Genomic DNA, 21,951 nt, shown 5'->3' with positions numbered 1-21,951 from the left:
TAGATAATAAATGTACCAAAATATTGCTAATTCTACAAAGGCGCGAGGGGCACAGTGTCAGCTTTCTGAGGACCTTCTTAAAGCGCCGATCAGAGAAAATTTGCTGTTACGACTCAGGAAAGAGAACGTGTAGACAAGAATTTCGAATTATTGTTTGAGAATATTCCAACTGTGTAGTTATTTCAAGTGACCCTAGTATAGTCCGTTTTCATAAATCACTGCAACAAGTCGGCCGGTATCAAATTTGGTGGGTGGGCATTACCCCATTCCCCCAGCTAGTTAGCTGGCTAGCTAGCTGAAGCTGCTAGATTAGCTAGCTAGCTGACATACGTGAACTACAGGTCAAGCACTTTCACATCCAGACGTCATACCGGGTGAGTAATTTCTTTGTCAATGTGGTACGTTTTCGGACAGCTGTGAATTGTGTTCTCAGCACGTGCTTTTAATGAGTTAAGTTGCAGACAAGAGTGTCAGACTTTAAATAAACATTCACGGACTCAAGAGTGTGCTATTGATTTGGAGTTTTATTAACTCTGCTTTCTACAAATTCACATTAGGGTGCATCTTAGTGTGCAGATTAGTAGTTTGCCAAATTGCAATTGTACCGCTGATAAATCTCCCGGCTGTAATCAATTAACTCATCAATTGGATGGCATCGTAGATTTCAATGCCTTCAACCACTGGACGGACTATTTTTTTCATTACTAAACTTTTTTTCTGTCGTCCTGGTCATTTTTTTAACCACTTTCACGTCAAGATTTTTGCATGTGTTGTTGATTGACAAACGACCGCCAATGTCACGGCTTTAAGGCAAGTTTATATGTCGAGCACCATTCATTGCTGGGAGGGATTAAATTCCCAATATAAAAGCAGGATAAATTGATGCATAGAGTAAAAGTGAAATGACAGAATGCATAGATTATCTTATTACGATTAAATTACATCCAAGCTGATGAAAGTTTATTGATCACAAAGTAGTCGTGAAAAAGACTTCTTCGCCCAGATATACCTGTACTTGTATTAACACTTTTCAGAAGGATTTGTTGGGGGAAGAGCGGCCTCCTCTCCCCCGGGTGTTCGTTGAATTTCGGACGGGGAGAATGTTGGTTATCCAAATAAAGGCTGGAGCCGATGAACAGTTCCTTCGAAGGTTTTAATAACGGAATATTCCGGGCACCCGCTAATTACAGACAATGGCTGCTCGTCACGAGTGCGAAGCAGGAAGAGAATCACATCATTTTTATACCATCAGAAGGGTGGTACCGACACACAAGGTGTGATATCATAACTTTGGGAAAGTTATACAGCATGACCAAATATGAGCATATTACAGACTTCAGATTGAACCAGAATGCTGCATCGTTGCAGAAACATTCAATAAGAACGCACCTGATGTATTAAAGTTTCATAGGGAACTGAAGGTCTTGACTAGATGTTGATCCAAGACATTCAGTGAATTCTTAAAATCTATTATTTGCTTACAGGAAGGCATTGTGGGGATTTTGTGGTCTGGTTTCCTGGCACACATAAGAACTCGAGCGGCAGCATTCTGGAATAGATACACACAGCTGTTGCATTATTTTTGTTTCTTTCTTCATACCTGTTAGAACAGTCTTAATATCTAAACTAGCTTTTCTGTACCTTGTTTAGAGCATAGGATCTTTGTTGTTAGAGGTGTTCGACGAGTGGTAATAGGCCGACTTGGTCAGAGCTTTTAGGTGGCTTTTAAAATCTAGTCAGAGCCACTGACATAAAAAAAATCTGTTTATTATGTTAATCATAGTATCAGACAGTACTGATTCTGATAGGGCCACCACAACTGGGCCCATGTTGGCCCCATTTTTTATCAGGGTACTTTGATGCAGCCACTGATTACTTATTTTCCTTGAAAATGCCCCCCAACCCCCCCCACACACACACACTCCCCTCGCTCCCATCCCAGCGGAGTCATTGCTTGGATCAAAGCTGTGTTTCTGCCATGGACGGTGATGCTTGTGTTGAAGAGAAGAATGGAGGTGATGCTGCCGTGGACCCGATTAAGAAAGAACCAGCAGCAACAACTCCACACAGATATACCAAGGTGATGGAAGGGGAAAAGTAGTTTTCATTTTTGTCTGATGCATTCAAAAGCCTGGCAATATTTAATGTGTGTCAATATTTAGGAGGAGCTTCTTGATATCAAAGAGCTACCAATCTCCAATGAAAGGCCAGACTGTCTGTCAGAGAAATATGACAGGTAAGAATGTATTTCAGGATGTACATGAATCGTGTGTATTAGAGTTTTTGGAGTAGAAGGGGACTAATGGGCAGCACTTTGGAAGAGAAGGGGATTAAGAGGCAGCGCAGTGGTAAATGTACTTGGAAATGAAGGTCCTGGGATTTTGGCTCAGGCCCTTGTCTGGGGAATGCATGTTTTCTCCAGGTACTCGGGTTTCCTCCCCCATTCCAAAGCGTCAATGTAAGCTGAATGGCAGACTCTAAATGGTTGTGTTGTCTAGATGTGCACTTTGATTGGCTGTCTCATTCACTGATTCCCAGCCAGGGGGCCGTTGCACATTAGTATGCCATGCAAGAACATCAGGGGTGCTGTGAGAAATGATTCCATGTCACATAATTTGACTTAAAATTATTTATTAATTGCAAATTCATCATCATTCATCGATCTATGCTAGTGTTATATAGTGACAGGCAAATCAATAAAATGATTTTCCATGAGATGCAGGTTCAATAAACCTATACCCATCTGCTGCCAGTTATACAATAGACTAAGTCATGGCTTCCTGCCATATGTCAGATTTGTCTCTCAGACAGGTACCGGTATTTCTATTACTATAATTTCAAATGTTTTAATGCAGTGACGGTGTTTGGGACCCCGAGAAGTGGCACGCCTCACTGTATCCCACATCAGGTCGTAATTCTCCAATAGAAGGCTTTAAGAAGGAGCATTTGGAGGACAGAGTTCCACTGAAACGAAGAATCCCAGGTATTTATTTTTTATTTGTATTTTTTTTAACAGGGCCATCAATTTATGCTCATTACAGACTGACAAATGGTGGTATCATAGTACCATAATTAACATTTGTGATGGGGCCCTGGGCGAGGGGCTGGAGAAATCACAGAGATTTGATTATGGTGTTATTGTTTCCACACATTTAGCGAATATGCCTACAGTGCAGTCAAAAGTATAGCTTTATACCCGCCGCCCCACAAGCTTCTGAAGCCTCTTTTTATATACTTGATTTCTCCCATTCATTCAAATTCATCAGGTCTCCTCTCTGTGTTGTGTGAAATTTTTATTCAGATCCTCGTGAGAGGTTAAAGGAGGACGACTTGGATGTCATACTGAGCCCACAGCGTCGCAGCTTTGGAGGTGGATGCCAAGGCAATGCTGCACCCGCACTCCACTCCTCCCGGCCAATCAGTCCACTTGAAAATAAGGAGAATGAGACTCTCCGTTTAGGAGGGTCCCGAAGAATTGGAAGTGGTCGAATCATTGCTGCCCGAGCCTTTGAAAGAGAAGCCCGCCTTGAGAAGGAAAGGGAACGGGATGTCAGAGACTTCAAAGACAAAAGATTCAGGGTTGGTTCTCATTGCGTTCATTCAGTAGGTCTACCAGGCAATAATTAAAGTGCCATGTGTACTACTGAGCATTAATGTGTGTGTATCATGGAGCGAAAGATATGTTGACTACTGTTAGTTACGTAAAGAATTGTAATGGTGCAAAAAGTCCAACTTCAATCATATGTCATCACTAAACTTTAATGGTGGACAAGTGTGCATCCAAACTTTGGATGTGTGCGGGCCACAGATGCAAGATGACAAAACTGGCCAAAGGTAATTAGTCTTACTTACTTTGCACAATATTGCATCTAGCAATAATACTACTACAAATGACTAAATTGGTTGATTTGGGTTATTAGCAGGTGCAGTGCATCGCGTACAAACCAATGGCGTGTTGGATGTTTCATGGTTAAACTTCTTGTTTCTCATAGAAAGTACAAATACTTACTTACAAATATAAGGAAGTAGGCTGAAAAAGAACTACTCCACTCTAGTATATATACCTGGAAATTCTACTTGGGTAACAAAATATTTGTACTGAGTTACTTGACACCTCTGATGTTGCTACAGTATTTAATAGATCGAGTTGAAATTGTAATCTAGACAGAAGGAATATCAAATTGCCCTTTCTTTCAGGCCTACCTACATCTAGCAGAGAGTAGATAATCTTTCATTAGTATACAGTACAAACCAAAAATAGCCATGGTTGTCCCACTGCAGCTATCAAGTATATTTGCCCATGAGGTCCTATCATCTGATGAATCTTTTTTTTGTTTTTGTTTTTTGTCTCACGCAGAGAGATTTTGGAGACAAACGTGTGTTTAGTGAACGGAGAAGGACCGACTCTTACGCAGAAGAGGAACCAGAGTGGTTCTCTGGAGGTCCGACGAGCCAGTCGGAGACAATTGAGCTGATTGGATTTGATGATAAGATATTGGAAGATGATAGACGGAAGTCCAGGCGCTCAAGAAAGAAGACAGAATCTCTGAAAGAAGGCAAGTAAAAAAATGTTTCCAATGTGTGAATGGACTGCCGCCATGGTCTTACTTGGCATTTTGTGCGTTTATGTGAATCCTTAGAATGTAACGGACAGCCAGAGGAGCAAAGTGCGAGTCTGCAGCCTTCAGCTGATCAAGAGGTTCCTCACCCTGATGTGCTGCCAGAGCAGTCCACTGGTGACTTTGACTTCAATGAATTTTTCAATCTGGAGAAGACCATGCCAGGACTGGCGTCTGTAAGTATTGGGATGCACGGAGGTGTTTTGATGTCAAAGGGTGTGGATGTCACAGATGGGGTGTCACTGTTTAGTCATGCCGGTAATATCTTTGTTTTATTCAAATCAAAGCTAACGATGCTTTCATATCTCCTTTGAATTACACTTGATTATTTTTTTTCCTCTTCTGGGCTCGCATGATAAATAGTATGCGATCGTAAACACCCCTAGTAGAAAACCTTGACTGTTCTGACTTGATCTGAGGTGGTGGTTGCTTCATCACTGAATTGTCTTGATTCCAAATTTATGCCCATCATGACAGCTACATGTCATTCATCAAATAGTTCTATCAGTGTTGAGCCAAAGTGGGCACGTTTTGGAGGGGTTTAGGACCTTGCATTGTGAGTTGGTCTTTATGTATTGGACAATTGTCCTGGTCGTCTGGCACATTTTGTGCTAGATGAATGACGAATCAAATGATGGAAAGCGGCCTAAATGTAAGTGCCACGATAGCGTTCATATCCTTTGTCTCTGCTCGTGTTTGGGGGTTTCCACTCACTGTCACAGCCTCGGTTTGTCTTTTTAGATGATAGAGGATGTTTTAGGTGAAGGTCCTGTGTCAGCAAGCCGCTTCAGTCAGTGGTTTTCCAGCAACTTGAGCCCTTCTGGTAGCCACTCCAGCAGTCTGAGGTCCACTCCGCATGAGGAACTAGAAAAATTAGCAGGTTAATTCTTTGTTGTTTTTTCCTTGCCCCAGTAAGTGCTGAGAAGTTTCAAGTTGATACTAAATCCTGCAATCTTTCCTTCTTTACCCCTTGTGAAGGGCTTGAAGCCCTTGGCACATCCTCCGGCCAAGGTCCTGCTCCATTTTTCACACCCATTCAGTCATCAGAGTCCAAGGAGAAGGTGGACATACTGGAACTGCTGCACAAGGCCAAAGTAGACTTGAAGCCTCTTCTCTCAACCCTGTCTCTGAACAAGGCTCGCCTACGGGAAAACAGTGAGTGTTACTTCATAGTTCGGCCATACAGTACATTGATGTCGTCGTGAAAATGGTTTGTTTACACTGTACAATGGAATCGCAACATGTTATTTCATATTTTCGTCATTGTAGTCAAATTCAAGTTGGTGTAAGTTTGCGCACCGTAGGCTATTTCATGGGTAAGGCAGATGTTGGTATTTGGATTAAATGAATTGTCTTAATTCATTTTATTTGATAACTACTCATTATGTAGTGCTATAACTTAAAAGCATTCTACAATTCTTTGTTCCTCTTGGTACCAAATACCACCTAGTCTATACCTTTGTCCGGGTACCAGGGTCAACTTTTTTTTTTTTTTGAAGGGCTTGAAGCCCTTGGCACATCCTCCGGCCAAGGTCCTGCTCCATTTTTCACACCCATTCAGTCATCAGAGTCCAAGGAGAAGGTGGACATACTGGAACTGCTGCACAAGGCCAAAGTAGACTTGAAGCCTCTTCTCTCAACCCTGTCTCTGAACAAGGCTCGCCTACGGGAAAACAGTGAGTGTTACTTCATAGTTCGGCCATACAGTACATTGATGTCGTCGTGAAAATGGTTTGTTTACACTGTACAATGGAATCGCAACATGTTATTTCATATTTTCGTCATTGTAGTCAAATTCAAGTTGGTGTAAGTTTGCGCACCGTAGGCTATTTCATGGGTAAGGCAGATGTTGGTATTTGGATTAAATGAATTGTCTTAATTCATTTTATTTGATAACTACTCATTATGTAGTGCTATAACTTAAAAGCATTCTACAATTCTTTGTTCCTCTTGGTACCAAATACCACCTAGTCTATACCTTTGTCCGGGTACCAGGGTCAACTTTTTTTTTTTTACACACACTACACAGTAGAGAAAGATGTTAAGTGAAGTGACTGGCATTATTCCAACCATAGCTCACTCTGGAGCAGTGCTGTCCCTGGAAGAGGTGGAGGGGGGAATGAAGGGCATGAAACTGGCCTCAGAACCCCAAGTGCAAAAGGTACCACCTCCACGGAGAGGAAACGGGACGCCCTTCATGGCTGAGCACTTAGAGGAAGCTTTAACAGGTGGTCCCAGTGCTCGTCCACGTGCACATGACACAGATATGTCAGCCTTTAACAAACTGGTCAGCAGCATGAAGGCAAGTGGAACTCTGCCAAATCATCCTAAAACCAACTCAAGCAATGTAAGTATGATGTAAATGTTTGTATTAGACACCTAATGAATGGTTCACTGTTAGAGAGATGGCAAAATATTTGGAAACGATATGATAAGTGATGGGCATAAATTTGCTTCTCGGCCTGAATTTTCATGGTGTGAACTGTCAACATTGCGCTACTGCTTCATGCAAGTGAAGCTTGTGCTGATGTATAGGACAATGTATGCATTTAGACATTTGATTTCGACTTTTGAGGATTGGCTTGCCCAAAGTTAAAACCAGATGCATCATAATGGTCTTGCATAAAGAACACTTGGGTTGATCTTGTAAATGCTCTTACACACACCTCAGTGGGCTGCAGTTTGAAGAGATTGCCAAGTAACTTTACGCCTTTCAGACATTTAGCAAGACCCTTATTTGTATTTGTCATACTCCCAAAAACCTCTACCTCAAGCTTCACATTGCATGATGCTGGTGGGGATTGATGTCTTTGAGGAAGTAAGGGTTGCATTGCACATTCATGAATTCAATCTCCTTGTGTGTCATCGCAGCAACCTTCAGACCAATCTGTGGCGGCACTGACTGAAGTTTCGATGCCACCGCAGCAACCGAAAAACATATTCCAGGTATTTGAGATAGCAGTGGGGTCTCCTTTCACAACAACCATCATTTGATTGAACACTGATCTGAAGACTTAAAAATGTAATGGTTGTATGCTGTTAAATATCCATCCCGCATTTTTGTTGCGCCTCTGAGTTTTTGTGTAATATTTTCTGGAAATGTGTGTTTTGCAACATAGGAGCTTTTGGGAGGGCCTGCTCGAAGTCGCTCCCCAGTGCTACTTGGACACCTTTTGGGCAACTCTGAGGTCTCGGCTCCTCCCAGCTCTCTACATGGCCTGCTGCACAAGGGTCCCTCGCTACCTCTCTTCCCTCAGAGGTCACCCTCCCCCGACTACTTCAACAGTCGCTTGCAACATCCAGCAGGTAATAACAAAAAGGTTCCAACAGCCTGTTAAAGAATCAAAATGCCTTTGAATCTTGTCCAGCGTGACCTGAGAGCACTTGTAATACTTCGTTTATTTTTCAGACTAATTTGCTCCTTAGTATAAGTTGCGCTAGTAATGCAATGTTGAAAAAAGAAACATAAATGTGTCGGAGTATAAGTCAAATTTTTTAGGGAAATTGGCTTAGCTAAAACAAAGATCACGAATAGTAAAGCTCGGACTCGCATGCAAAATCCCCGTTCCTTAGTCTTGAATGTGTTCGGAAATGCACTCCGAGCTTGCGCTGTTTCACTCGGATGGTTTGGAAACTCTCAGCATTATTTCAAATGTGCCGCTAGGTCCAAGCCAGAGCTGCTGATCGGTGGTTTATAACATAGGCTGCGTTTGGAAATTAATGGGAAGGGAGTGCGCTCTGCCTCTCCAGACACACGCAGTCTGAGTGGTGTTAAGGCTTCAAAGTGAATTTCTGAATGCGCCCCTTGTTGAAGGCAGAAAACGAGTTCCAATTGATGACACTTTCGTTTATCGAAAACCTTTTTTTTCTTCTTTAAAATGGCTTACCTTAACTAAAATCCTGCAACACATTGTGACCAAAGGTAAAATCCTGATGAGTTATCGTGCATTTTGAAACTATAAATCCTTGTTGTGGCAGAAGGAAGCTGCATGCTAAACAAGCAATATACATATCACACATTAGTTGCCATGGCTACGATTTCTTCCTCACCTTCATTTCCTCCTCTTTTGGTGTATTTGCATATCCTGGCCACAGCAATAAGACACCAAAAGTATTTGCCAATCAACGAGAAATTCAACACAATTGGGGAACTGGGATTTTGGGTCCTAGTCCGAGCTCTAATTTCAATATTATACAAGTCACACCTGAGTAGAGGTTGCAGGACCAGCCAAACTATGAAAAAAGTGACCTGTCTCTGACTTCACCTATTTTTATTTATTTTGTATGGGGGGGGGGCATCCTGTGTTGTGAATATTTGTTTTTAATATTCCCTTTTGGGGTGATAATAAGTGCATACATTTTAGACTTGTAGACAACTTAACTACTACAGTGTTCCAGGTAATTTTTGGGAGATACCCTCAGAACAAAACTGTTGATGGGTACTTTTTGGGTCTTCCTCATGTTATCGCAAGGCTTTCCTGTTGGTGCTCAGCCCATGATGCCTGATCAATATGCTGACATGCACAGGTCGATCAGCCCGGCATCTGCAGCCCAGCATCAGGTAGCATGAATTTTTCCTTAGTGGAGGAATTGATTGCTGTATCGTAAATTACATTGTGTACAGTTTGTTTCATGGATGTAGTCCCTGACCATATTTTTTTTTGTTGTTGTTTAATTTGTTCTTTTGCGGAATGAAAGGAATCAATCACATTACATTCATGATCATTCAACTTGTTTTACTTTTTGCCAGATGAGGATGCTCTCAATGCCAGTGAATCATGCAGATCTTGAAGCACTAGCATTTCAACAGGATCTTGCACTGCATGGCCATCACCAATTCCCATCTGGCTACAACAGGCTGCCACAGGACAAATCTTTTCGGAATCGGTGAGTGAGGGTTTTGTTTTGTTGCCCCCCCCCCCCAACCCCCAGCACGATTAAGCTTAAATACTAAATGCTGCGGTATCTCAATTTCTGAATGACCAAACTCAAGCTCAGTAAACTTCTGGAGCAGCACTTTGGCAGATAGCAAATAATTATAGAAAAATTAGGCCAATTCTTTGCTCCAAGCAGTTCATTGCCACTTAAGTTGAAGTTTACTTTAAATATAAAACAATTATACGCATTTAACAAAAGAAAATTAACTGTCTTACAAAAGGTCACTAGCTAAATGCTAGCATACTATTCAAATTGCTGTAGACGAGCTAATGAAACAAGCACAAATGTTGCGGTAATTATAAACAGTTTAACATTAGAACACAAGTGGTAGCAACGTATGCAGGCATAGTATTCAAGAATACTCTGGTATTTCCTCCGCAAAACAATATATATGTATATGTATAGCAACTTAGTTGAGTTGACTGTATGTGCTATTCTGCCCCCCAGTTCTCAACTTGAACACACCAGGATTGTGAAAAACATCAATCCATTCTTTCCACTTATCCGGGGTTGGGTCACGGGGGCACCTGCCTTAGCAGGGAAGCTCAGCACTTCATCCAGCTGTTCTGGGGGGGGTCTGTCGGTGTTCCCAGGTCAGCCGGGAGACGGTCTCTCCAGCTTGTCTTGAGTGACCCACATTACCCTATGGGTAGCGGCCCGTCGACCAGGCACTCCCTTTAAGCCTGCTCCATAGGAGTGCCCCGCTGATAGTAAAAACATGTTAGCCAAAAAAATTGTTTAAACTTGCAAGTCAAGGCACCTCTGCTCTGCATACAAGTGGGCGGTGTAATGTGTTCATATTCGTAACTAAATTGTGTGTATCATTTAACCAACGAAGTGAAAGGCTAGGTAAGTTTTACTTCCTTGCTTAGATGTGGTGTCCTTGTTTTAGTCCACAGCGTGTTAACCGCTCCCCTGGTCCAGGCTCCCAGACTGCTGGAAGAAACTCACCAGGAAGCACTGTCACCAGTATGGTAAGCATAAGATTTATCTGCCCCAAAATTTTGTCCCATAGATGCAAAACAGCTTTTTTTTTTTTTCTTATAACAGTTGTCTCCATCATTTACACCTACATCAGTAATCCGTAAAATGTATGCAACAAAAGAGAAAAGCAAAGATGATCCGTCAAGCCGATTCGAGTCCAAAGAGGAGACAGCAGCGCACTCTCAAGATGGTACAGATCCTTCTTTTGCATTTAGTCTGAATTGGTGATACCTACATTGAAATTGATTGATCTTATGATTTCAGAGAACAATTCCCCCAGTTTACACCTGGAAGCAACTGAAGGCAATGGTGCCCAGTCAGGTGGGGTAAAGCCCTTCTCACAGACCTTGCCGAGCAAAGACCAAGAGCGACTCAGGCCACTTTCTACCGGACATCACACACCCACCACGGCACCACCAGGACCATCCTCAACGTTCCCGCGTTCCATCTACCCGGTACCGCTGCTATCCCACGTACCAATAGTGCGCCCGCCTCCTCAGCTCCACCCCAGTGTGGTTCAACGAATGCTGGCACAGGGAATCCAACCCCAGCAGCTTGCCCCAGCATTGGTCCAAGCAGGTAACGGTTTGCCCAGGCCATTCTTTTATTACTTAACTTGCTATATAAGCTCTCCTTTAAAATGTAGCGGATGCTGCGCCTCATTATTTGAACAAGTCTGAGCATCCTTGTCATTCTCAGGAATATATCCGCCACATGTTGAACTTGCGCAACTTCAAGGCTTGCCCCCTACAATACTGGGCCAAACCCTGTACCCTCTCAGTGCAACGGGAGGGCATCCGCTTCTACCTCCCAGAGCAAACAATCACATGCAGCTGGCAGTAATGCAGCAGCAACTTCAGCAGCAGAGACAAAGTGAGTAAAATCCAACATTGTGATACATTGCGGCCATCTTAAGAGAGACTCACTCACAAGAACATGCTAGTCATTCAAGTTAAGAGAATAAAGGCCACATTGGCAAGACTTTTAAACAGAGCACGCTATTCAAACATGCGTCGACCAATTCATTTGGAACAATAATTCAATACTAACTGGCTGACTAGAAAACTTATAATGGAGAATTAAGCCACTGAACAAATGTATTTTTGTGGCTTGAAAATGTAATTGTCTGACAAATCAAATTGTTTACATCACCAAAGTCAACTAAGGAAGAGCTGATGTGCACCATTTTTCAAAATGGGTTCATCCTAACCTTATGAACATCTTTAAGTTAAATCACTCAATTTTCTATACCTTTTCTCTTCAGGGAGGCTAGAGCCTATTCCAGCGGACTTTTGGCAAAAGGTGGACTATTCATCAATTGCAGGGCACACATGAAGACAGAAATGCATTTACTCACATTCACACGGTCCTTTTAAGTGGGAACCAAAACCACGCTGCTTGCACTGACATAATAGATCCTTCAGATTTCAAAACCATGCATCCATCCTCATGCGTTGGTGTTCGCTCGCCACAGAATGTATGTTGCATCCTTGTGCATGAAGCAGTGTGATCTAGACTTCTTTGTTTTTGTTTACTGCGTAAAGGAAGCACGGACTTGTCTGTAGTGTGCACAATTTACAATATATGGGAATGAGATGCATGGTGTGCGTGCTTGCACAATGTGGAAAGAGAACACACAGACTCATGCAGCTAATGAAGGTTTCATTTGTCATTTTGAAATCAGAAGGCTCTCTTATGTACCTAATGTCAGGAGTTGAGTATTGATTTCTGCCTTCTGGGTCTTCCGGGAATTGGTGAGGGCTGGCAAATCTGCTACTTTGAAGTCTGGCTACACGGTTATTATAGTACATGAGTTTTCTAACGTACGAGCACTCACCTAAATGCCAGTGACTCGCTGTCGTTTTCTTTTATTCATCATCCATTGTGTTCTTATCATTTGAGCATTTGTTTGAAGTTTCTTCTCCTCTTGCAGTAAATCAGAGCATCCCAGGGCCACAGTCTCAGAACCAAGGACCCCATCGGACGAATGGCCCCCAGCGACACACAAGTCCCCCTCCAGGCCTGGCCAAGTGGTTTGGATCCGATGTGCTGGAACAGCAACTGCCCTCCATGCCGGCCAAGGTCATTAGTGTAGATGAGTTGGAGTTCCGGCCCTGAGGAACTTGATTCTGAGCTGGACTATGAAATATATTTTCCCCTTCTCTCACTGATCGATGCATTTAAATGTGAACTTTAATTTGAAGCCACAGCACACACCTGGACAGTTTTCTTGACTTCAACCTTTAAGTCAAAGCTCTTAAAGAAAAGTAGCCAGGCAATGGAGATGTTACTGCAGCTATGTTTTTCTTTGGTGGTTTTTTTTCCCCCTTTCATTTTTTGTCCCTCTTTTTGTATTGGACTAGTAGTACATTTTGGAGTAAGTTATGTATATTCACGATTGTACAGATGATGGGAACTAATCTTAGTCCCCATGTATATAGCAATGGTTTCTTTTTCTAGGTATAGGGGAAGTGAAACTATGACGTTTAAATGCTGTTAGACAGTCACTAAGAGCTCGTAGCACTCCTTCTTGTAGACTGGTTTTCCTCGTGAACTGCACTGAGAGTTACCGCAAGCAATGGATGGGGAGGTTTGTCGTCTACTCTTCCCTTGCTGGTGGCTCAGTTCGATAGTTGTGGCGAGCAGGATCATTTCAAGACTACTCCAAGGGACTGCTGGTTGTGCCTTCTGTGTATTTGTTTTGTTTTCCTTTTTGAACTGTATCCTCGACTATCCAAACTGCCACAAGAGGAGGCAGTCTTGAAATTTCTGGAGGTGTCTGGATTCAGTTTTTTGTGCGATTAAGTTATAAAGCACAGATAGAATGAATAAAAATTGTGACAAACGGTATGGCATGTTTAAGTGTTTTTGTATGGTTTACTTTTTGTCCCACGAATTGTCAGTTAAATTTACAAATATGTATGAGTGGTCTGACATTTTAAACATCTCTCTGCATGTCAGTCATTTAAATGGTTAAAATCCTGCCAGATATGTTTAAGTGAAATGTCACATTTTATAAACGGAATTGGCTTGAATGTGAAATTCTTGGATCAAGATCATTGTATTGTCAGGAAATTGAACAGATTGCAACTGTACTATTCCAAGATGACTATTCCAAAAGACAATTTGATTTTTGTCAGGGGCTAAATTATATTCCTATTCCATAATTGCATCTTAAAGGCTGCTGGTGGGCTGGTTTGCTGCAAAATGTTGATGCTAGTTAGGTTAGTACTGTGGAACAGTCAAAAGTGCTTAATGTAAAAAAAAAAAATCTCCAAAAACAATCAATCATCACCAAATGTATGTACGCATCAAACCTCATGCCCACTTCAACCTCTGAAAATATTAAATCGATAGCCCAAATATTTTTTATGGGTGTTTACCTCCCCATAGAAAAAAACGAAACATCACATGATGTCAGAAATCTGTGAACAATCCAGAACAGTTGTGGTGGTCCAAGTTAATGGACCAAGGAAATATGCACTGGGTTTACCTTAAATGTGACACAACCGATTATTGTCGACCATAAAAAAAAAAGACTGGTCAACCTTTTAAAAATGAAGCAACAGCAGACAAGTTATTAGTCTAGTGTGCCCAACATATACTGACTTTGCTTGCCATGTCGTCGTGTGCAATGGTCTTTGTCTACCTTAAACGGGATGAAACAATTAACATCTTAATAATTATTGAAGTGTTGCGTCGCCATTGACCGTGAATTTTATTTTGGTTTGCTAAAATGATTATTGCTTTAAACTGACAGGTCACTGTGGATTCGTGACGTCAAATCGGCGTCACCTGGAGCCGAGCGAGTACCACGATGCTACTCAGGGCAACACGTCGATTGCCGAGCGGAAAAGCCTTTGAGGTCGACGCTCTGTGGGGGAGGGGTCTGTCACACAAACAGGAAGAGGAGACCTGCGCATTAGGTATCTGCCGACCGTGATTAAAAAAAAGACCCCTGACGAGCCTCTAATCCTCCTCATTGAGCTGCTTAAGTGACTCAAAACGCAACCACGCGCGCGATAAGGCCTTCTTAATAAACAAATAAGAGCGACCCCCCCACCCGTCGAAAAACTCGGGTCAAAGTGCACAGGAAGCTGGGGGGCTGCCATCTTTAGCCTGCTGCTAATGCTACCGTCCAAACGTTACAGGCGCTACAACGACGGAGAGGAGCGGTCGGTTCGGGGGCTTTTAGTAGCTAGCTGTCCTCCGCAGCTCCACTGCAAAATTGCAAACTCTGTCCTTTCTCCTCCGATCCCGCCGCTGGATGCATTCGGCATGGAGAAGCTAGCGGAGCCGTCTTGGACTTCTTCCTACACCTACCAGGTGAGCAAGCACAGCGCGGAGATGCTACACAACCTCGACGTCCAGAGGAAAGATGGAGGCAGGTTCTGCGACGTGATCCTGCGCGTCGGCGAGGAGAGCTTCCCCGCGCACAAGGCGGTGCTGGCAGCGTGCAGCGAGTACTTCGAGTCGGTGTTCGGCCGCCAGCCGGAGGACGGCGACGCCAGGGAGCTGGAGATGCACACCATCAGCCCCAAAGTTTTCAAAGACATCTTGGACTTCGCGTACACGTCGAGGATTGTAGTGCGGCTCGAATGCTTCCCGGAGTTGATGACAGCTGCCAAATTTCTGCTGATGCGCTCGATCATCGAGATTTGCCAAGAGGTCATCAAACAATCCAATGTGCAAATCCTCGTCCCGTCCTCGCGGGGAGGAAACGCCAGCCTTTTCCAGGCCGCCGGGTCGACTGAACTGGGCTTCCCGGTGGCTCAACAGCAGGATTTGGTGAACGGGACGGCGCTGGTAGGCTTTGCTAACAATGGACATCAGGTGGATGGGAGCGAAGCCGCAGCCGCCGCCGCCGCGCTCCTGGAGGAAGCCGCCGAAGGATCGATGCCTATCCTGCAGCCCGTCGACGGGCTGCCAGTGTCGCCCGAAACTACAACGTTGCATCACGACGCCGTTTCGAAGAGGGGCAGGGGGCGACCCAAAAAGGCTGGCGCCTCAGAGGAGCCCGTCCATTTCAATCACAACGTGCAGAAAAACATCGTGCTCTACCCTTGCGGCGCTTGCGGCAAAGCCTTTACGGAAGCCTCCCGCCTGAAGAACCACGAAGCACAACATGGAGCCAACATCGGCGGCCGCTCGATGCCGGGCGGCCTGACTCTCATCGGCCAGGAGGACGAGGCGCAGTACCACGGGGGATTGATGCTGGACCACGGACGCAAGCGTGAGAGGACCCGGCGGCACGTCGGCTGTGAAATCTGCGGCAAGGTGTTCCGCGACGTGTACCATCTGAATCGACACAAGCTGTCCCACTCCGGGGAGAAGCCGTACGCGTGTCATGTGTGCGGTCTGCGCTTCAAACGCAAAGACAGGATGTCCTATCACGTGCGTTCCCACGACGGCTCGGTGGGCAAACCGTACGTGTGCCAAAGTTGTGGCAAAGGGTTTTCCAGGTGAGTCAAACTTCATCGGTTTGCTTTGTGAGTGTGGTGCCAAGACCGTAAACGTCTTTGCCCGTAGACGTTAACTGTCATCTTGTTTTGACAGCAGCTTATGATTTAGTGCCCTATATGTAAACATTCGCGTTTCTCGTTATAACACCCAACGTTAGCTAAATCGGTACCAACGTGTGCGGTTGCAGGCGGTGCATTTGGTTTTTAAATCTGCAGTGATCAACGGCAAATTTTATTCCCAGATGGCCCTATGTGTCCTCGACGTGACCAGTATTTTTGACGCTGTTTTAAAAAAAAAAGTGTACTTTCTTTTAAACCTATCAGATGTTCGAGATGTATTTTACTTTAACCCTTTTATTCACAAATTAAGATACCCACATCAGAATTTTTATTTATTTATTTATTTCAGATTCATTCATATAGGAGAAGCAAAACGTGTTAATAGCTGTCCCGGAGTGACCACTTTTCTGTAAATGTTTACTTTTGACCTTAAGAGGTTTCCACAATGCGGATTTTACCCTGCGTTGTAATTTCTAGCTGTGACCTTTCATTAAAAAAAAATGGCTGATGCTGAACGCAACCCTAAATTCATGATGATCATGATTATTATTAATATTATATTATCATTTATTATTGGGCACTGACCGATATGGCAACTTTTGGGAGAAAAAAATGATGACTGCTTAATCGGATGATTAATTGAAAAATATATCATGCATGAAATAAAATGTAACAAAAAATACCCAATGCATTTCAATAAGCATCAATTCTACACAGATTTGTGCTATTCACGGGAAGGTAGGGTGCCTATTCCTCATAAATAGTTGGGGTGAACTGCAAAAAAAAGAAAAAAAAAAACATCTTTTTTTGTTTCCAGAATGCATCATGTGGCACAATGCATTAAAATAAAGAAGTTACAAGAACATGAATCTTTATTTCCTTATTTGCAGACTTGTATCATCAGACACAGAGTGCCATTGCAGTTCAAAGGCAATGGCCCACCAGCCTTTCCAAATTCCATTCGTGTTCATTCATTCCGTTATTCTCATTTCAAACTTTGAATGGTAGCCACAGAAAGAAGAACCAAAGCTGAGATCTTGAATCATAGATTAGTGCTCTCTGCAAGCGGAGCAAGGTCATTTGTTTGTACATCTCTCTGCTTCACTCCATGTTTTAGCTTAGCCACTGATATTGTTTTCAGTTATCCTCGGTTTTTACTGCGATAAATGACTGCACTCGGTGTCTGTTGATACCAATCCGCAAAAAAAGTGACTTTAACAGCCTCGTCTGTTGATATAAAACATGAAAGCATGAAAATCACATACCAGCATTGCTGTTTAATAATTATATTCAACCATGTAAATTGCTCAAGATGTGTTTTGCTCGTTAAATTTTGCTGATCAGAGGCCAGAAAACTGCTGGCTGTGCTGACTTCAATAGCACGAGAGAGAAAATGCCTACATTTGTCTCTGTGAACACACACAAATAACATATTTTGACCCTCCAGACCAGACCACCTGAACGGACATATCAAACAAGTCCATACAACAGAGAGACCCCACAAGTGCCAGGTGATATGAAGAATACTTCAACCAGAATTGAATAAGTCGATTGTTTTGAAACACTTAAGTGTAGACCTTTCGTTTGGTGTGTTGCAGATTTGTAACGCCTCTTTTGCTACAAGAGATCGCCTCAGGTCACACCTCGCATGTCATGAGGACAAAATTCCCTGCAAAGTTTGCGGCAAGTTCCTCCGAGCGGCCTACATGACGGACCACCTCAAGAAACATAGCGAAGGAACACACAACTATTGCGGCATTTGCAACAAAGGTAAGTCATTCCTGCCCAGCCGTACGATCCTGACACATGTTCAGAGTCGTGCCTGAAGAGTTCTGTTTAAGAAAACAGGCACTTGACAAAAAGTGAAGCCTCTCTGTTCATGGAGGTTCCAGATCAAATTATGATGCGGAATAAAATAGCCATATTAGAGCTGTAACGGAAGAACAAACTTTTATCCACTGTAGCTTGTTTGTTTTTTTTAACCCTTTCATGCACCCTGTAACCTAATAACATGATAAGCTGCCCACTGTAGTAAGCGCTGACCCTCAAAGGGTTAACATAGAACCCAGCACGGCAGGATATTGCCATGTTTTGTGCTTTTGTTTTGTATGTGGCATCTCATACTCGGTTAAGTGGAGGGGCAATGCGCTGTGTTATTTTCAAGAGCAGTCTCATATTTCCTCTTCCTCGCTATTTAGTCGTTTACACACAGCGCTAACGTGGCATCCATATTTCTACTTCTTTATATCCACTTGACTCTTGGTGCTTTTCGTCCTTGTCCATGCACTCCTTTTACATCAAGCACAAAGTATTCCGACTGAGACACATTGTAACATTGTACCTGAAACGCCTCGTGTGTTGAGACTATTAGAAAAACATGCAGTTGAACGTTAAAATGTCAATAGTGACTTGTCATGGATTGAGTAACGGTTTGATGGTTTATCTCGGTTTTAAAAAGTAACGGTTTCAATAACCGCTAAAACTCTCTGTCACGAGTAATATGCTTTTCTTTATTCAGTAGTACTTGGCACTTCTAAGCAGGGCATGTCCGGCTGTGATAGGATTGGCTGCTTGCAGTTTTGAGACTTCTCGAAATAAACAATTCCTCAGTTTTAAGTTAATGAAGAGAGGCCAGCCACCGTTTTTCTATTTTTTTTTTATATTCTCGGCTGAGCAGAGAGGGGAGGGATGAGCACTTCCAAACACCCAACACAGATGCCAGAGATTGATGAGAGGGATCCAGTGTACTCCCATCCATCCATCCATCCATCCATCCATCCATCCATCCATCCATCCACAGAGCTGCCAATTTGTTGCGGGGGGGGAAAAAAATCATAGGTCACATTGACAACACGCTAGGGCTGGACAATAATTCAACATCAATATGTATTGTGATAGAAACGTGGTGGATATAAATAGCAAATGCCTTCGATAAAAATGTTCTGTAGAAAAAAATTAGAAAGCAAACCCCCACTATGGTACTGTACGTGTTGCAGGCAGCACACAACCTCTTCCAGATACGAAATAGTAGCATTCAAACCAACGAAGAAGAAGCAGCTAACTCGCGCAGAACGCTCAGTTCAAATAAATGACCAGAAGAGAGCGCTAGGGACATGGAATGTCACCACTCTTGCATCGAAGGAGCCTCAGCTGGTGTGCGAGGCAGAGCAGTTCCGACTTGACATAGTCGGATTTGCTTCCACACACAGCCTGGGCTCTGGTACCAGTTCTCTCGAGAGGGGGTTGGACTCTCTTCCACTCTGGAGTTGCCCACGGTGAGAGGCGCAGAGCAGGTGTGGGCATACTCTCCGTCCCCGAACTCAATAGTATCTTGGGCCTTGTTCACAAGTGAGGGCAGGATGGAGCGGGATTTCAACAGGCGGATCGGTGTAACGTCTGCTGTGGTGCGGACTTTCTATCGGTCTGTCGTGGTGAAGAAGGAGCTGAGCCAAAAGACTAAGCCCTCGATTTACCAGTCGATTAATGTTCCCACCCTCACCTATGGTCACAAGCTATGGATTGTGGCAGAAAGAAAAGATCTCGGATACAAGCGGTCGAAATCAGTTTCCTCCACAAGGTGTTCCGGGCACTCCCTCAGAGAGAAGGTGAGAAGCTCGGTCATCCGGGAGGGCCTTAGAGTCGAGCTGCTTCTCCTCCACGTCGAGAGGAGCCAGATGAGGCGCCTCGGGCATCTGATTAGGACGCCCCCTGGATGCCTCCTTGGTGAGGTGTTTCGAGCATTTCCCACTGGCAGGAGTCTCTTGACGGATGACCCAGGACATAATTATCATTATTGACTCATACGGAGCACTCGCCTCGTAATATATAATATATATTTGAGTCCGCGAAACATGTTTAAGAAGAGTTTGTGTTTTTTTTTAATCAATATATTTGATTAAAATAAGACATTTTCATCACACTTGAAAGACGTAACGGCATCGGCCTGTCTAATTTGTACTTGTACTTATACACTGCCTCAAATTCAGTGGCATTGGTAAATCCCTGCTTTTTACTATTTGATGAACGTGCGGTGTAGTACGGGTGCTTCGTACATTGGAAATGCCTCGTATTACAACTTTCCTCTGGATGGTTCTGTCCAGTCACTACTTTTATTGTGGTCAAACCAATCCAAGTGATCTTGGGCTGAGCATAGCCCCCCCGCCACCCCCGTCTCTGTCAAGGCCTCCGGTTTGCAAACGACTGCCTTGTTTGTGCTCTTCCCGGTCGCAGGTTTCTCCACTGCCTCTTACCTTAAGGTGCATACAAAGACACACCATGGCTCGTCACTGCCACCTTCTGCCGCATTGCACACCTTCCCTGAGCCAAGCAGGGAACTTCAGATGCACAACGGCGCTCATTACCACATGGGACGTCAGTGCTCAGTGGAAGGCAAGCAGTCGCCGGGCCCATCCCGAAACATTCGCGTCTCTGGCTTTCAACTGGCTGTATTGCTTTTTCATTTATTATTATTATTATTATTTATTTGAATCAATTGTGCTGTTGCATCTTCGCGTTTTTGCTTAAAACACAAGCGCACATCAGCCAAAGCTGCTCCAAGCTTCTAACTCACTGTGTGTGCTTGTCGATTGACTATCTGTGCTACATCAGTACGAATTGTCACAGACCTAAATGAGCGGCTTTTTTTTTTTTTTTTTTCTGCGAATAATCAGCTCCCGTTGCCATAATCAGCAGTTAATGCAGTTGTTTGCACCTTGTTTTGGACATGGCTTATTAATAACCATGTGGAGAGTTTGGCTGTCTTTTGTGTGTCCAGCATGGCCATGGCTGCGTATGGTTTGTTGCTTGGTTGGTCCATTACCAGCTTGTCCACAAGGCACAGTGTTGCATGTTATGTGATAATGCGTTCTCAGTTTGCCTTGGTTTCATTGGACAAAACCTAAAAAAAAAAAAAAATCATGGTCGAGACTCGAGATTGTGAGCTAAAATGTGGCAAAAACGAATGTCAACATTTCCATTCGACAGTCAGGACCAATGAGAAAGGAACACAGCAATCCTGAGAGTGTTGCTGGGCACATATATGATATACGCTTATCCTCAAATAGCGGCCTGCCTCACTTAATAGACTTTTACTTCATCTGTCCATGTCAACGACTCATCTCAAATAGACGCCAGAGGGAAACATCACAGGTGCTGGCATAATTCAGATGTTTTGCTCTCAAGTGGCACCATTTGGATATGGCAGCGTAAATAGAGAAAAAAAAATAAAACCATCATATGGATTTGAATATTTCCAGATTGGAATCGGGCCGATTTCAAATATGGATACATATCTCATACCTTCCAATGTGAATGTGGTGTCAAAAAGCATATAGATCTTTTGTACCTAAAAGTAGTGATTTGGTACTACCGATTTGGCCCGAATATAAGACGGTGTTCTTTGCATTGAAATAAGACTGAAAAAATGGGGGTCGTCTTATATTCGGGGTCTAGACATTATACCCATTCACGACGCTAGATGGCGCCAGATATCATTGAAGCGAATGCTGAACTTGACTTCCGGCCAAAGTGAACTCCTGTCACGAAGAATAAAAATAAAAATAGCGGTAAGAAAGAAAAGAGAAGAAAATAATAGAAGATATAACAGAAAATGGAGAAACGTAGCGACAATCTGGAGAAAAGCGGGTCGAAGATCGGCCAGGTTATCCCTCAGCTTAGGAGAAATTATGATGTAATTTACATTTCAAAAACCAGAAGCCATTCATTTACGAATGTGATTGCACTTTAAGCATGTTCTGTTTCCACTTTCAGCACTTCAGAAGGTAATTCTGTCGCTGCGGTGTCTGCTGCCCTGTTACATGTGTTTTTCCTTTTTTTGGATGGGTGGTTTTATAGACACCAGTCAGCAGCTTGTCCTCTCCTCGCCCGAA

The 21,951-nt window shown here is 43.4% G+C and overlaps 2 protein-coding genes across 4 annotated transcripts in view; both read left to right on the top strand.

The window, feature by feature from the left end:
• Nucleotides 1-53: 53 nt before the first annotated feature.
• Nucleotides 54-13,391, top strand: eif4enif1 (eukaryotic translation initiation factor 4E nuclear import factor 1). Its single transcript, XM_019895723.1, has 19 exons — nt 54-374; nt 1,932-2,080; nt 2,163-2,236; nt 2,856-2,983; nt 3,302-3,579; nt 4,358-4,556; nt 4,641-4,795; nt 5,361-5,499; nt 5,598-5,774; nt 6,695-6,966; nt 7,491-7,565; nt 7,739-7,925; nt 9,092-9,180; nt 9,370-9,506; nt 10,450-10,531; nt 10,608-10,731; nt 10,806-11,120; nt 11,241-11,414; nt 12,475-13,391. The coding sequence occupies exons 2-19, from the start codon at nt 1,979-1,981 to the stop codon at nt 12,657-12,659; spliced, it is 2,892 nt and encodes a 963-aa protein (XP_019751282.1). The 5' UTR covers nt 54-374; nt 1,932-1,978; the 3' UTR covers nt 12,660-13,391.
• A 510-nt stretch (nt 13,392-13,901) lies between these two features.
• The window catches only part of patz1 (POZ/BTB and AT hook containing zinc finger 1), an 11,340-nt gene continuing 3,290 nt past the window's right edge, over nt 13,902-21,951 (top strand). Inside the window, exons 1-4 of one of the 3 annotated variants that reach the window (XM_019895774.1) lie at nt 13,902-16,003; nt 17,511-17,574; nt 17,662-17,833; nt 20,294-20,452. In XM_019895774.1, coding sequence (XP_019751333.1) covers nt 14,670-16,003; nt 17,511-17,574; nt 17,662-17,833; nt 20,294-20,452 — 1,729 coding nt within the window. In that variant the 5' untranslated portion in view covers nt 13,902-14,669. The remainder of the gene's footprint in view (nt 16,004-17,510; nt 17,575-17,661; nt 17,834-20,293; nt 20,453-21,951) is intronic. The other 2 variants (XM_019895772.1, XM_019895773.1) reach the window with 2 other exon arrangements.

This window comes from Hippocampus comes, unplaced genomic scaffold, assembly GCF_001891065.2.
Source record: "Hippocampus comes isolate QL1 unplaced genomic scaffold, H_comes_QL1_v1.1 scaffold420, whole genome shotgun sequence".
In the NCBI taxonomy this organism is placed as follows: Eukaryota; Metazoa; Chordata; class Actinopteri; order Syngnathiformes; family Syngnathidae; genus Hippocampus; species Hippocampus comes.
Note: the sequence above shows the minus strand (reverse complement) of the source record. Positions and strands in the feature narration are given on the sequence as shown.

Excerpts from the sequence above, each read along its gene's own strand:
- eif4enif1 (XM_019895723.1), top strand. The coding sequence starts at position 1,979 with ATGGACGGTGATGCTTGTGTTGAAGAGAAGAATGGAGGTGATGCTGCC. Across the intron at positions 3,580-4,357 it reads TCAAAGACAAAAGATTCAGG|AGAGATTTTGGAGACAAACG; the intron begins GTTGGTTCTCAT and ends TGTCTCACGCAG. Across the intron at positions 4,796-5,360 it reads CCATGCCAGGACTGGCGTCT|ATGATAGAGGATGTTTTAGG; the intron begins GTAAGTATTGGG and ends TTGTCTTTTTAG.